The 16543-nt window shown below is 38.7% G+C and overlaps 2 protein-coding genes across 2 annotated transcripts in view; both read right to left on the reverse strand.

Moving 5' to 3' along the window:
- Window positions 1-16543, reverse strand: part of LOC134846008 (5'-3' exoribonuclease 2-like) — a 351354-nt gene that overhangs the window by 173348 nt on the left and 161463 nt on the right. The window lies entirely within an intron of this gene.
- LOC134846712 (ER membrane protein complex subunit 2-like) lies at window positions 69-10504 on the reverse strand. Its single transcript, XM_063864096.1, is given in 6 exon segments — window positions 69-978; window positions 4581-4823; window positions 4826-4865; window positions 5551-5756; window positions 9420-9647; window positions 10228-10504. Coding segments are annotated over 6 exon segments (1644 nt in total). The 3' UTR covers window positions 69-328.

The following is a 16543-nucleotide window of genomic DNA, read 5'->3' on the forward strand; positions in this document are numbered from 1 at the left end:
GCGAACTAAAGTATCAAAAGTTAAGATACAGACGATTAAACAAAAATGCTGTACCTCAAAGAAAAGAGATCTGCAAACAAGGGTTTAAATATCAATTAAAATAGATTTATACTAATTGAATTGAATATCGTAGAGGACAAAAGCATTCGAGCTAGGAAAAGATTTTAAAAAATTTAAGTGTCGCTGAACTGATTGGCTATTATTCTCAGCTTTTAAAACGTCCTATTTGTTCTGACAAAATTGGTAGAAAAATTCCTTTGAGTCGATTAATTAAACTGTTCAGCAACAACCACCAAATAATAATGAAAATCGTCAACTGGGTTTAAATTCATAAACTGATATTAAGACTTTCAACTAAAACAGCCAAACCAGCGTAACTGGAGGGAGGGGCTGAAACATGAGCCACTCGTTTGTACTTGTTAGTCAGCGTTTCATACGCCCAGACAGCGAACTTCACATTGTCCTTCTTCTGCTTAGAGGAACATTTTGGGTTCACTGCCAGAAAATGACTGCACATAATCATACCAACTAGCGCACGCACGCCATTTCCATTTTCACCGCCCAACTTGACGGCATGTGCAAAATACTTTCGAGCCATTTCCATATGCTCGATTGGGTTAGTGATCGCAGCCGAAGAAGATACAGCCAGGGCTTGAGAGTACTTGATTTCAGCACATTTCTCATAATAAAGATGATTATAAGCATTTGACAATATAAGTTCTTCAATGCAAAACAAAGCTTTGCTGTATTCGCCATCCTGAATGTACAGATCGCCTAACTCGTGCCACGCTTCGAAGTCAGCCTGGAAACTTTTGACATGTTCGCAGAGTTCTTTCTTGGCAGCTGCAAAATCTCCTGTTGCTTTTTTGATAGCCACGAGGCGCTTACGGCATATGGAGTTGGTGTTGTCGAGTTCAAGCATGGCCTTATAATGAACTTCGGCATCGTCAAACTGACCTACTGCTTCGAGCCGCATACCTAAGCAACAGATGGTCAGCATTATACATTTCTAATTAAGCTGTTGAGAAAGATCAATTCATAGGCGCGAAATGTAGTGCAACCAGCAAGTCTAATTACCCTTCTTGTCATCAAAATACATACGGACAATTTCTCCCCCAATCTAGTAAATGGGATAATTTTCAAGTGGTTAAAAGCAATTAGTTTGTTTTTCAGCTAAATTAAAACCAACATTTAGCGCAAAACCAAACCCGAAACATCATGAAAATAAAGAACATTGGCAGCTCAGCCAAAGTTCATTCAGCCACAATTAGTTTTCTTGTCTCAAGATTGAATTTAAGACATGCGATAGGAAGGATATAATAATGGAGAAATTTGTTTGCAGGTAATTTTGTTTAAAGCTTCTCTCTCCTCTACTGCCTTCTACTATGGTGTGGCATATACCTTAGTAGTCTACCTTAAGCTACATCAGCAATTGTTTTTGCTCACAACTTTTTTTCGGCAATTATTTTAACCGAAAATATTTAGATATTCGGCTTAAAAGACGTCTAATATTCGTTGAATTTCTGCCGCCTCTGCATAAGTCGAACTTCATAAAATTTAAGAATGAAAAAAAACACTCGATTTTTATTCCAGTTATTGGTTTCAAAGCGAAGTTTTATTCCTTTATATTTCAAAAAATAATATTATGTTATTTATCATAATTCATTCTACTTTCCGAAGCGCCTAGATAAATCAGTGTAAGGCTCTCGGAAATGCGCATGCTTTATAGTTAAGCTTTGCTCATTATTTCATTCATAACAAGTTTTTCATTCTCACATTATGTTTTTCAAAAATGCGTTTATCTTTTTACGGTTTCTTGTCGTTCGATTTATTTCGACCCTGGTCCCAAGCAAGCATGTTACCTTAAGCCAATGCGCGATAATTGAGTTACCTCCATTCTATTTATTTATTATATGAGACTTTTATTATTATTCGTCACTGAAAAGACTATGTCGTAAGGGTGCGTTTTTAACAACCCAAAATTGGCCTAAATTTTTGCGTTTTTCAGACTTAACTAGCGCGTGACACCAATCTACGATGCTTCAAACAGATTCATGAACGAAAAACTTCTTAAAGGTATAAAACAAAACAAAAAATCTGATGCAACAATTTTAAAAAATAAGCTGGGAGCATCAAATGGCGTTTTCTATTTCATAGAAAGAATGATATAGAAAAACAAATTCAGCTTTTACGTTCCTGATTTTTTCACGGCCCAACTCAGAAACTTCTTTCTTTCTGATTTGTTTGGATAGCAATATGCCGTTTGCTGAGTTCGCTTGATTTGACTGAAAAAACTTCAAAGGACAAATTCAAATTTGAAAAATAGCATAGAAACTCTTGAAGCTAAAAATAGCATAAAAAATACTTGAAACTTTGTCTCTTAAACTCAAAAAAATGCACATGAAATAAAAAGTTGAAGTAAAAATGGACCAAAAATGAGCTTTGCACCACTTGCGATACAAAAATAATTAAATGTGAGTAAAATCAAATGAACATATTTATTTCAAAAAGTCCCACAAAATACCCGCTACAAAATTACCTGCACGCTACAAGCTTTACAAGGAGCTTTCGGAATGCTAGAAAGAAGCCGAAGTTTCAAAAATCCTCTGAGGAACACCCGACAAAAACAAACAGCTAAAGCAGGAGGTACCTGTTTGATAATTTTCAATATTGTTGTTCTGATACGTAATGAAATGGGTAATTTCAAAAATTTAAAACTTGGGTTTTACCTAAAATCTAGTTATTGCTCTATTAAAATGAATGAAACTGTTGTGATTTTGGAATTTTCCTTGAGACGTATTTTTTTGACAGCATTTTACGGCTGAGCAATTTGTGCACGGAGGCTTCCCACAACCTGCTGCCGCGCTTAAACCCTTCATATCAGATTGAGTTGCTACCGAGAGGAGTGAACATGTTTCACAAAAACGGACAAGAAATCAAAACATTGATTTTTCCGAGGGTCACAAATTTTTCTGCAAAAAAATTTGAGCGAAACCGCTTATTTAGCGGGATTCCCACAACCTTTTCTACCCATTGAAACCAAAATCTCAAATTTGGAGGGTAGTTTTCGAGAAAAGTCAAAAAGCATCAAAAAACAGGAAATCGAAAATTTGATTTTTCCGAGGGCCATAACTTTTTGTGTAAACAAATTGGGTATAGTTGCTGATGCAAGTGAGCTTATCACAACCCGTCTTTTATATTGAAGTCAAAAAATCTGATTCGGGAGGGTAGTTTCGAGAAAATTCAAAAAAATTAAAAACGGTCAAAAAATCGAAAATTTGACTTTTCTAAGGGCCATTATTTTTGTGTCAAAAAATTAGGGCCAAATTGTTTGTGCCCTTTGCAGTTTTTACAACCTGTTCTATCCATTGAACCCAAAATCTCAGATTTGGGAGGGTAGTTTGAGAAAATGTCAAAAAGCCCAAAATATAGGTCAAAAATTCCCCCCAAATAATTTTTCGAAGGCTGTAGTAAGTGGGGTAAGGTTAAAAAAAGCCCAGGGAATTACGCAGGCACACAGGGTAGTGCGCCGACTTCCCATTGGTGCCACTTTGTTTTATAATTGATAAAGTAGTGTTTGAGAAAACTAAAATTTAGAAAGTGAAAAAATTTTCCAAAGCGTCTCAAAAATACCTCTGAAATAATGTGAAAATATGAACATAATTTTTTCATTAGTTTTTACCATTTTTTAAGTGAGATTCAGAATCTACCCTAAAAAAGCATTCAGAAAATGTATGAGTGGCTGCAGGGATCCGGTAAGTTGAATTTCGCCCCGTTTTTTTAAGGAAATTTCATCATGAGCTTTTGAAACCTTCCAATTTTTTGATAGCGTAAACCGGTTGGTTCGCAAAAATGGTAAGTTTTGAAGTTTGTTAGCACATCCAGCGATGCACCATTGAAACATTATAGTCTTTTCACAGGGCTTACCGGTTTTTAAAAAAATGTCTAGGGCAAGCTCAAGTGATTAAAATGATAAATTCATTTTTTTGAGAGCGCAAATCGGTTCGCAAATTTTTTCAAACAAGCTCATCAAGTAACGACTTATGGAAAGACACATGCGAGCAATTCAAGTTGTTAACATTTCACTCGAGCAGCTCTTGTGAAACAATTACTAGGATCGCAAGCTAGGTTTTAGCTATTCTGTAACAAAAAGAGAAGTTCGTTGTTTTTTTTAGTTCGCTCATCTTATAAATGAAAATGATCACGAAAGCCGTCAGGCAAAGAAATAACTGGTACTGTCCAGTCTTGAAGTTGGATCGAGTTGATATTGTCTGAAGCACTGACCTACAAAAATCTTCTAGAACATTCCAGAGTCAGAAAATTTAGTTCGAAAAAAACTTGCCAAGCTTGGCTGATACCAATTTCCAAAAGGTTGCGCCCGATAGTGCATCTTAACCATTGGAGCCTTATGAGTACGAAAAACATGTCATTCGTTTAATATAATATATACAGGTAGATTGTATTACCATAAATTGGTTGTATTAACAAAAATGGTCTTTATTCCGATTTGCTTGCTGTGGGAAATAAATTTACCGCAATAAAATACAATGAGATGTTAAATTAGATACAATGAGTCCTACCTTTGAGTTTATGCACCCGCATAGAGTCCGGAAATTTTGAGTCCAATATATCCATACATTGATCAACCAGATCAAAACGCGCTAGATCCAAGGCTGCGAGTATCAATTGCTCGTATATACTGTATAGATCATTTCCAAATATATGTGGTTTGCTAAAAATCACCTGTTCAACTAATTTGACAACTAATTCGCTGTTCCGTGTATTATCTTCTCTAAGCTTTTTCAATTGAAATATGATGTCTTTTTCAGGCAATGAAGACTGTGTATCAAACTCCATTCGTATATCTTAAACAATTTTAACTCAATCAATTTTTTCACCCAAATTCTCTGACCTTCAAAGGCTTGCAAGGATCTAGTACCGTTCATATTCAGCTTTTAAGACCACATTCTGGTAGTATTCAATTTTCTGAAGATTTGATTGCCTATATTCGTCAGATTCACATTGTCCAGTCATATATATTTTTTTTAGAATTGCATGGATTCAGAACATGAACAGCATAATGAAATCGTCGAGATAATAAATTACACAGCGATAAACATTTCACCAAACAGCAGGGATGCGTAAAATTGTATTGTGCTTTCAATATATTGCAATGCTACACACTAATAACAAAAAAAATAAATTAAGGAATAAGTCAAGGGAAATTAATCCCGTTCAAGTCAGGTAAGCCCGTACACAGCTGAGTTGGCTTTATAAGACTGAGTCGCTTGGGCAGCAATGTGGATAGCGTTCGTGATGTTCTTCCAGCAATGTGGATAGCGTTCGTGATGCTCTTCCAGCACTTTCATTCCGCTGCGATTCGAGAGAGGTGAAACAGGTTTTCGAGTCTCTACTCAACATCTATTTGCTTGAGCAGCCTAATTGTTGTGACAAATTTATTAAATAGATTCAGGGATATAAGCGAGGACTGAACCTGACTCTCCCAACTCTCAAAATGCTTGCAGCCGGAAAGAAAAACCGGAACAATACGAGGACTAAATCAACGACCGATATCAGACCAGACGAAGAAGAATGTCTCAAATACAGCAGAACCGATTGGGATGACTGGATCGAGTGCGACCGGTGCTCAAAGTGGACACATGCAGACTGCGTGAAAATTCCCAGGGAAGTTTTCCAGTATATTTCAACCTCAGATACTATTGTGTACATGTTTGATATTTGCTTGAGCAGACCAACTGAAAAAAAAAACTCAGAATTGCGATAGGACTTCGATTAGGCTCAAAAATATGCGAACGGCATAAATGCGTGTGCGGAAAAGACTTTATCGAGTATGGTTGGCATGGTCTTTCTTGCCTCAAAAGTGCAGGGAGATTCTCCAGGCATTCAAACCTGAATGCCCTTATAAAGCAGAGTTTATCTTCTATTCACGTTCCGTCTGTTTTAGAATCACGACACCTCTACAGGACCGATCAGAAGCGACCAGACGGTTTGACGCTCGTTCCATGGGCTGTTGGTAGGCAGCTCTTGTGGGATGTAACGGTGGTAGACTCCTTAGCTCCTTGTAGGATTAATGCCGGGTCTGTTTGTAACCCTGGTACGGCTGCCACTGAAGCGGAAGAGCGAAAAAATGACAAGTATAAAGATCTTGTAGATGATTGATATCTTTTTCAACCGCTAGCTTTTGAGATTCAAGGCGCGGCCGACCCCAGCACAGAATTTTTTTGAGCAAGCTTTGTAAGAACCTAAGCATATGCACTGAAGAACCCAGACCAGGCAGCTTTTTAAAACAGAATCTCCCTGTCAATACAGATTGCGAACGCCACTTGTGTACTCGGAACAATAAATGACAAAATAACTTTCGACGTTTTTTTTTATTTGTAACACCTGTATTTTATATTTTCTCGTGTCGAGTTGCGTGTTCTTATTGAAGAAACGTACCCCGTATCGATTTTAATTGAAAAAGACTTCAACACTTGTCATCTTCTTTTATCATTATCACTTCCATATCTAGAAAATTCCAAGGATTTTGACTGGAATACGTGATGAAGGGACTCCTGACTGTAACTTCGGTTACTATGATACTTTTGACCTTCTGATTACCCAAACAAAAGAAAAAAGAGAATAAGTTAAGAAACCCGCCATTGCCTGGGAGGAGACCGCTAAGAGACTCAAACTCATTGAACAGAAACTTGAACGTGTAGTCCAAGTAGTGGACAAGCCCCCAGTGTTCTTAGTGGTTCCGACAACCGTCCCCAGAAACCTCATCCACCAGATCCCCGTTGCTTCAACGGCATACGAATACAGAATTTAAAAGAACCGGATCACGAACTCTCATCTGACAACATGGAGTCTGATATGCACAATTTTGAATGATCCATGTGGAGAAGAAATTAGTGTTGCGGATCTCTACCGTACTGGGAAGAAAAAAGAAAATATTACCAAAGACCAAGAACACTGATAGTCAAGCTACCGAACTACTGGCAGTACCGAAAGGTTCTGGCAAGTACACATAAGTTGAAGGACTCTTCTGACAACGTCTTTATCTCCCGTGAACTAACGAAAATTGAACTTGAGCTAGAAAAGAAGTTGCTGAAATGCCGATACGAACTTATTCAGTCTGGTCAGGTCGCAAAGGAAAACGCAAAAATTCGTGATTTGAAACTGTTTATAAACGGACAGGAACATAAATTGGATTGACTTCAAGCCAAATTTGTCACTATGTTGCTTATAAATGCCAGGTCCCTCAAAAAACTAAACGCCCTGATACATTTACATACAGACATGCTAAACCAAAATGTTGACTTCTGTCTTGTTTGCGAAAGCTGGCTGGGTGTTAATGTTGATTGTTCCTTCATCCTGCCTGGTTACCACCTTGAAAGACATGATCGAAGCCATAAGAATTACAATAAGCAAACTGGAGGCGGAGTATGTGCATTTATTAGGCACAACCTGTCGTACGCACGGCTACATCCTCTCGGTTCCGATCAGTTTGAAATTTTGTGGCTTGATTTCTTCGTAAGTCCTCGTGTTTTGCTCTGCTTACTTTACTTCCCTCTAGACGCCTGTAATGCGGAAGCAGTCTCCGAACATATTATTTCCACGTTTGAGAACAGTATGCAAATCATAGCCTACGGTTGCGTTGTCGTATGTGGTGACCTGAATTTTCTCGACACGGGCCATATTTCGACTCATTGCAATTTGCATCTTGTTAACATCGATCCAACACGCGGAGCACGAAATCTTGACAATTTTCTATGCAATGACCCGAGTATATTCCAATGCTGCAAAACGTTTCCTCTTACAATATCAAGTGACCACCTGGGAGTTATTGCAAAGATCGCCAAATCCAAGCATTCTCGCAGGAAAATGATTTTCCGAGACCAACGTGTTCAATTTCGACGAGCTTGCAATCTAGCATTGAATCAATGTGATCTTCTCAAATCCTGCACATAAATGACGTCAATTAGGAGGTTTCAGAATTGAGCCATGTCCTCACCTCGTATTTTAACCATTTCTGTCCATTGCGTCGGGTTTCTCTAAGAAACACCGAGCCACCATTTTTCACACCAGTTGTAAAGCTTTTGCTTAAAAAGAAAAACAAGCTATTCAATAACATCCGAGTTAATGGTGCTTCAGCGGTTGCTGCAGAAATTCGCCACAAGATTTTTTCCAATAACTCTCGGAACAAACAAAATGGGAGCAAATCGTGGTGGAGGCAAGTCAACTTTTATGTGAAACGTGAACAACCCGTCATTGAAAACCACTTCGACGCAAATGAACTGAATTCTTATTATAATAGTTTAGCACTAATCTCGTAAACACGCGGCCTCAAATCTATGACACACATGCTTACCAACTTCCTGTTGTACATGTACGCTAGGTGTTTAATTACATATCAAAGTTGAAAAAAAAATACTGTTGGCCCTGAGGGTCTGCCGTATTGCTTATACCGTGAAAACGCCCATAATCTAGCAGAGCCTTTAACGCACATTTTTAATCTGTCTTTATCAAGAACGGTTTTCCCTGAAACTTGGAAAATTAGTTGCATAAATTCTATTCCGAAGTGCCTCTGTCCATCTGAGTTTTCTGACTTGCGGCCTATTTGTCTGACTCCTATTACTTCTCGTGTGTTTGAGGGAGTTGTCTTTGACAGCTTTGTAACTAAGCGATATCACTCAACCCTGTCGAACGATAAGCTCGGTTTTCGAAAAGGTTCCTCAACTACGTGCGCGCTTATCAAGCTACTAAACGATGTGTACTACCTCCGTTCAGAAAATGACTACGTGCATTGAACTTGAGCTAGAAAAGAAGTTGCTGAAATGCTGATACGAACTTATTCAGTCTGGTCAGGTCGCAAAGGAAAACGCAAATGACCCGAGTACCATCAATAATATTTCTCTATTTCTCATCGTGCTATTATTGATGGACTTCATATGTCTCATTATACCCCATTTCTTTTAATATGGTACAACAGTTTTTTTTGTGGTCGCGTACATTCGAGTCTTGTAAACGACCAACTATCTCGTGAACTAACTCTCAGTCAAGGCGTTCCGCAAGGGACAGTAAACGGACCACCGTTTTTCAACAGGGATACAAATGACATATCAGTCACAACTGACATTCCTGAAAGACGTTGTAGACTGACTAAATTCGCTGACGATTTTACCCCAGTTGTAGGAGGTCGCATAGGTGAAAATGAATGTTCCAGTGACGTTATTAATGCACTCGAAGTCCAGTATAACGCTGAATCACGGAAAAACAAAAAAGTTTGTGTTATTGTGCAATTATACAGTCGCAATCGTCTTCTCAGTTTGATTTTATCGCTGCGCCAGACTAGTTGTAGTTTTGCTAGGGCTGTTGAGGCTAGCGTTTCCTACGTATCAGATCTTCAGAATTACCCAATAAAGAGCCGACCTTCTTCGTTTTCCTCCACCTCTCTTCGGATCTATTTCCTCGTTTAATCACTGTGATCTCGTTCTTGTCCGGGTGTGATTTGAGTCGATGCGTTTGCAAGATGGTAGTGACGTTCTCTTGAATCCAAGTTGAGTTGTTTTCGTCTTCCGTTATAAAGTCGGTATCGTCTGCGTAAATCGCTTCGTCTGGTTTCGGGATTGCGTAATCGTGGGCTAATTATGCCGGTGGTTTCACTTTATTGCGTTCCTGTCTCACATCTTTAAGTGCATTTTCAAAGTACACATTAAAATTGACTCCGCTTAGTCCGTCTGCCTGGGGGGATCCGATATTGGTAGGGATTGTTTCGTGGTTCTGACCAATCTCATTCGTGATCTCCAGGTTATTTTCGGTCAAAAGTTTTGTTAGTAGTCAAACTTCGTCTCGTGGAATGATCTTATGATATGTATTGACTAGCTGTTTTCTGTCGATCGTGTCAAATGCAATTGACATGTCGATTCCTGTCAAATACACTTCCATCTGGAACTTTTGAGACTTCACGACCAGCTACTTCAATCCCAGACTACGTCCGTTTTTCCTCTGCCCAGTCGGCTTGAACTCTGAGAGTCGAAGATATATCGTTCAGTGGCCGATCGGATTCGGTTCAGTGTGATCAGTGACAGCAGTCTGCGAATTGTTAGAAGCAGTATAACTGGTCGGAGGTTCTTGACGATTCCTTTCTTTTTCTTCCGGGTTTCTGGAGGGGAACCAGGATTCCGTGTCCAAGCTTCAGGTCGGCTTGCTGCTCGAATGCACCGTTCAGTATGCTGGTAACGCGTGTTACTAGGATATCTGGTCCGTATTTGAGCAGTTCTGCGCTGATCCCATCGAACCCAGCAGCCTTTCCAATCTTCATTATCTTCAGCGCAGATCTTACTTCATTTTCGGTTTTTAGCTTATCCAACGGTTCATGTGACGTGTCGCTTTCAAGTTCGTCGATATCGTTCTTGAAGAGATGTTGTTGGAAATGATCTTTGGTGCTCTCGTATCTCTCCTCCGGTGATGTTATCGTGTGGTTGATGTCATCCTTCATCATCGGGTTTTACCGCTTCCCTCGTAACAGAAGTTTCACAGATTTAAACATCTTCGCATTGTCAGGTGTGCTTTCATTTTCAGTCAATACCAAGTCGAGGCTGTTCTGTTTCGCTTTCTTCACTTTGGCATGAATTTCGGTGAGGACCCGACTTTGTTCGCTTCTGAGCCTTCTAATCTTGTCCACGTCCGTAGCCTCCTTGATTTTCAGTCGTAGGTCCCTTTGCTTCTGCGACAAGAAATGGATCTCTGGGTTATGATTTTTTCTCGTTACGTTCTTTTCCAAGGCTGATGTTGCGGCTGCGAGAACGTCCTTGTGCAAAGCTTCCCAGGTCGTGTTGGGATCTGATTTTCATCTTCGAGTCTCCAGTTCGGCTTGGTATTGTTCTCTCGTGGTCTTCTCGGACAGCAAGCGATTGATGCTAAGTGGTGACTGAATTCGCTCGATTTTTGGCTTGTACAGCTTGTATTTTCGTATATTGAATTTTGCTACTACCAGACGGTGATCAGAGTCTGTTATCGTTTAGCTGTAGCTTCTCGCACTCGTCAGTTTTCGTTTCATATCCATGGAGCAGGCGTTGTAGTTCAAGTGTGAGTACATATCAAAAGTTTCTACTGTTCGTAAAGTTGCATTCAAACCTTCTAAAGCAAGGATTGCTTTCAAAGTAACTTGCGTCTAACGCACCTCCGGTGCTTCTAATTTTTAGCAATTCATAAAAAACCACATATATTGCAATCAAAATTTGCATCCTTTGAGTGTACTGTGACAATACCCAAATAAAAGGATTCGTAAATACAAATTTCGCTTAGTTTTTTTATTCAAGTTTTTTATACAAATTATGAAGAACCTAACTTTGTGAAGTTTTTTATAAAATGTTTGAAAAAATTAAAATGAAATATGAAACGTCACATCTGGTAAACTAAAAACAATTGAGCAGTCGCATTTGAGAAACTTCAACTTTAAGTTTTCTGAAAAAAAAAAACATTTTTTTTTGGAAAACCAGAAGAAACTTCACAACATCTCGAAAACTACCAAGATATGAGACGTCTTATTTGAAGGCAATGTTCGCAATCTTTGGCAGTACTCTGACAGCCCACAACTACAGTGTTCAGAATTTAATTTTTGTGAATTATTTTGTAATTTGAGTTTTCTGAAATATTCCGAAAAAATCACAAAAATCGTCGTATCTTTTAAACTAAAATGATTTGAGCATTCTTAATTGGTCAGGAATTTTAAACTTAGAAAAGAAAATTATTTTTGGCGATTTTTTTTTGGAAAAAATCACAAAAAACGTCGTATCTGGAAAACTACAAGGTTTTGAGCAGTCATATTTGGAGGCAAAATTGCAACTCTTTCCTGAGCGTGACCTGTCAAAACCTCATAGCAGCGATGGTAATTTCAATTTTTGTGAAATTTTCTTTCTTTAAGTTCTCTGAAAACCTTTGAGAAACTCCATAAAGCGGCATATCTCGAAAATGACCAAGATTTCAGCAGCAAAAATTAGAAGCTTGATTCGGAACCACCTGAGAGCACTCTAACAGTTTCCAACAACAGGATTGCGGTCCTAAAAGTTTTGGAATTTTTCTACATCTAGGTTTTTTTGAAATTTTCTGAAAAAATCATAAGAAACATCATATCTCGAAAACTACAACGATTTGAGCATTTACAATCGGAGGCAAAACTCGCAACTCCCTGACACAACCTCACCACAGAAATGAGAATTTCAAATTTGGTGAAAATTTTTATACTAAGCTCTATGAAAAATTTCGAAACAATCCTAAAGAGCGTTATATCTCGAAAACTACAAGGATTTGAGCAGCCATAATGAGAGGCAAGGTTCGCAATTCCTGAGAGTTCCTTTACAATTTCTAACAACAGTTTTGTGTTTTGGAATCGCCACCAAATCTTTTTTCTCAAATCCGTGTAGTTTTTGAGATATGACGTTTTTTATGATTTTTTCAAAAACTTTCAAGAATACTTGGATATTGTCACACTGGTTGCAAATCTTGCCTCTGAATATGGCTGCTCAAAGCCTTGTAGTTTTCGGATTTTTCAAAATTTTTCAGAAAACTGAGACAGAAATTTTTCGAAAATTGAAACTCCCATATCTGTAGTGCGGCTCTGTCAGGGTATTCTCAGGAGTTGCGAATTTTGCCCTTAAATTGGATTGCTCAAATTTGATGTTTTTTATGATCTTTTGTAGCCTCAGAAAATTAAATAAAAAAATTCTAACAACAGGATATATCTTCACAGTTTTCGACTTTTTGAAAATCTAATTTTTCCAAAATTTTTTCGAAAAAGTCATAGAAAACGTCAAATTTGTGCAAACAAATTTGGAGGCAAAATTTGCAACTCCTGAGAGTACCCTGACAGAACCGCACTACAGAGATGGGAATTTTAACTTTTGGGAATTTTTTATCTCAGTTTTTTGAAAAATTTTGAAAAATCCTAAAAAACGTCATATCTCGAACTTTACCCGAAAATGATCCCCAAACAACCATACACAGATCGAGTATCCATCCATGGGTTGGGAAAAACTCTTCTCACCTCTCTAAACTGATACCAACTTTTAAACGGTAAATGTCAGAAAAAATCTTGTCTCAATAGAATTGTCAAATTTATAAAAAATGCAGAAGAGACTGAAAACGTCGCTAAACGAAGATCAAGAGTTCGAAAGTAAAACTTTTCGAGATCAAAGATTTTCTTATCTTCAAAAATATCTCAAATCGATGCACAAAAGCTGCAGGTACGCGATGACTATCACTTACAGAAATCAAAAAACGAATGAAGATGAGCGAAATTGTAAACTTTCAAGAATTTTTTTCCCAATGTGTTCCTTAAAAGTAATCAAATAACGAAAATTTGTTACCATAGACAAACATTCAAAAAATCGATTTCCACAAATGAATATAAAATTTTTTTTTAAAAAGCTGCAAACTAACAAGGCATGTTGCCCAGACCGGATAGGAAACTCAGTGCTCAAAAATTTACCATCTTTGTCCAAGTCGTGAATTCTGATTTTCAAAACTGCCCTAAATAAAAGCTTCTTTCCATCTTATTGGAAAATAAATGAAGTGATAGCAATATTTAAGGACCACAACAGAGCAATGCGCAGTTTTTTACGCAGTGTACAGTTGGATAGATACTGCACCACGAACCCACAGAAGAACCTCGCAACCCTACTCTTCAAGGCACCTCTAGCAGAAAAACGTCAAGTGGTGGTGTGGCACGACATCATCAATAATTTTATCAACAGCCACTGCACGATCAATTACAGAGCTTGCACTGCAGATGAATTGACAGAAATGCTGAAGACACTGACAAAAATCAGCGCAATTGTATGCTGTCAGAGAAACGGTACGTCAGATATCAGGAACCAGCTGATCAGCTCGGGTATTCTTGTCATTCCTATCACGAGGTGTCTCATTTCAAAAAGGAAGAGAAGAATAGAGCTGGTCAACGAATATCAGGTTCTGCACCAGGATATCCAGCTAGAGCTAAAGTCTTTGCGGATTGTGTTCGAACACCAAGACAACCTGCCAGCTGTTTTGTCCAAGCTTCGTCGTTCAAACACGAAAAAGAAATCTCAATCGAGAAGGAGGGCGGAAAAAAGAAGACTGATGAACAGAGGCGAGGAAACTGTTGGTCCGACTGACGAGGAGGCTTCAACGGAGAGGTTGAGCTAGAGTTGTGTTATTTGTGTTGCTTTGTGTCACGTGATATTTATTCCTCGTAGCCTGCAAACCAATGTGCACAGTTGTACTCCCACCTCCAATCTTGATTTGGACTTTAAAAAACAAACTCATTTGGAAATTAGTCCGTGATTATGCGTCCGTTTATGTTAAATTTATCAACTGTCACAAGGGTGCTAAATTTTTCAGCGTTTGTCTAGAAAACAACATTATACCTGATTTTTTGAGGGTCAGGGTACCGGAAAATGGGCTGTTTTCAATCCAAGCGGTACACAGTTTTCAGACAAAATTTCTAAGAACGCAGATTAACAAGGCAAGGGCAGATGAGAAAAACGTTGAAGTCAAACTAGATAGGACGAGAGGCGCAGTGTAGATGAGACGTTTTGGCATTCAGTTGTGAAATACTTAAGTCTTAGGGGACAAAGGCAAACAACAACAGTCAAAGAGACCCATCAGAAGAAGCTAATGAAATTATCAGAAGGCAAGAACGACCTCTAGGGAAGCAAGGCGAGGGTTCGGTAAGAGCTCTTGATGATGTAGAAATACCAAAATGGGTACAACAAGTGTTGGCATTAGGGCCGAAACATACCGTCAGGGATGAACTTAATGAGACACACTTTCTCGCCGATTTTGACATCTTTCTATCGGATCTCAAAAGTCGTAAGATCGAAGCTGTGACAAAAGCCTATGTTAAAAGGGTGAAAAAAGCACCATCTGACAAAAGCGTCGAGAAGGCCCGAAAGTATCTGAAGAGTAATGGATTAGTTGCGGTACCGAAAAGACGAAATAAGTGAGAATCTCATCACAAGGATGAGGTCTTCTGGGGGCAGCCCGCCAGGTTTTATGGGTTGGCGAAGGTGCATAAAGAGCATACCTCATTAAGACGGCTGCTCTCCTTGCCTGGTAGCTCTTATTATAACTTGAACAAGGTTCTTGCAAAGCTTTTCAATAAAATTGAGGGCGCAAACATCGAAACGAACTCACTAGATGCGAGAGAAAACTAAGAGAGCTTTAATCTTGAGCCCAATGAAACTTTGATATCTCTAGATGTGAAGAGTTTGTATACAAATGTTCCACTGAAAGAAGCAACAGACATAGCTCTGAGAAAACTGTATGAGCAAGATGAACCACCATCAATTGTTAGGGAAACCATGAAGAGACTGTTGAACATGGCAGTTAGTCAAGTCCATTTCAAGTGCAATGAAGCCTGGTACGCTCAGAAAGATGGTTTGGCAATGGGGGCATCTCTTGCCGTTATTTTAGCAAATCTTTGGCTGAAGCAGTACGAAACTGCACTATCGAGGGATGTTCCCGAAATGTTTTTGCCCGAAAAATATCTTAACTGAATATTTCCCGAGTGCAATCAGAAAGTCACGTACAGGTCAAACGGTGTAGAATGTGAAAGCTGTTTGAACTGGTATCACAAAAAATGCGGCGATATATCAGATGATGAGTATCAAAAAAATAAGTGAAACCGTTTGGTACTGTAGAAAATGCATCGCAATAAGAGAGAAAAATAAGTCAGAGCAGCATGCTAAATTGTTTCTCAGTTACGTTGACGATATAGTGAGAACAGTGAAGGGTGATACTGAAAACGTGCTACGGGCTGCAAACTTACTACATCCAATTTCAAGTTTACAATAGAGACACCAAACACAGACGGGAAATTGGCATTTTTGGATTTAGAAACTAATAATGACAAAAGCAGGAAAATTAACTGTGGGTGGTATCAAAAACCAACAGATACAGCTACCATACTAAATTTAAGAAGCTGCGCTGAAACAAAAAGAACATGGCTGAGAAAAAGAAGCACTGTGATTATAGCAGTGATTCACCACCCATCTTGATGGTCCAATATAGGGGGAATCACAGTCAGACTTTAGCAAAGAAAGCGCGATATCACCAATGCGCAGATAATATTCACGACGAGGAAAATGAAAACTTGTACGCCCTCTCTAAAGTCCTCCTTTTCCAGTGAACTGAAATCAAAAGTGATGTACAGACTTGAATGTTGTGTGTGCAAATCCATCTATGTTGGCCAGACGGTCCGACATCTCACTACAAGGATTGAGTAACACCGGAAAAAGGATACCCCAGTTGGACAGCATATAAGGCAGTGTGGTAGTGAGAGTGGTAAGTCGGAGTTTAAATCGAAGGTAATCGACCAAGCGTCCAGCAGCATCAAGTTACTTACATTAGAGGCGCTGCACATTAGTAAACAGAGACCGGCGATTATTACGCGCGACGAGTTTAGAATTAGGAAGCTGACACTAAGGCTATAGTTCCAGAATCGAAATTGAAAAATTCTGGCCAAAACAAAAACTTTGAAATAACTTACAAGTTAGCA

The sequence above is a fragment of the Symsagittifera roscoffensis genome, chromosome 5, assembly GCF_963678635.1.
Source record: "Symsagittifera roscoffensis chromosome 5, txSymRosc1.1, whole genome shotgun sequence".
Taxonomy (NCBI): Eukaryota; Metazoa; Xenacoelomorpha; order Acoela; family Convolutidae; genus Symsagittifera; species Symsagittifera roscoffensis.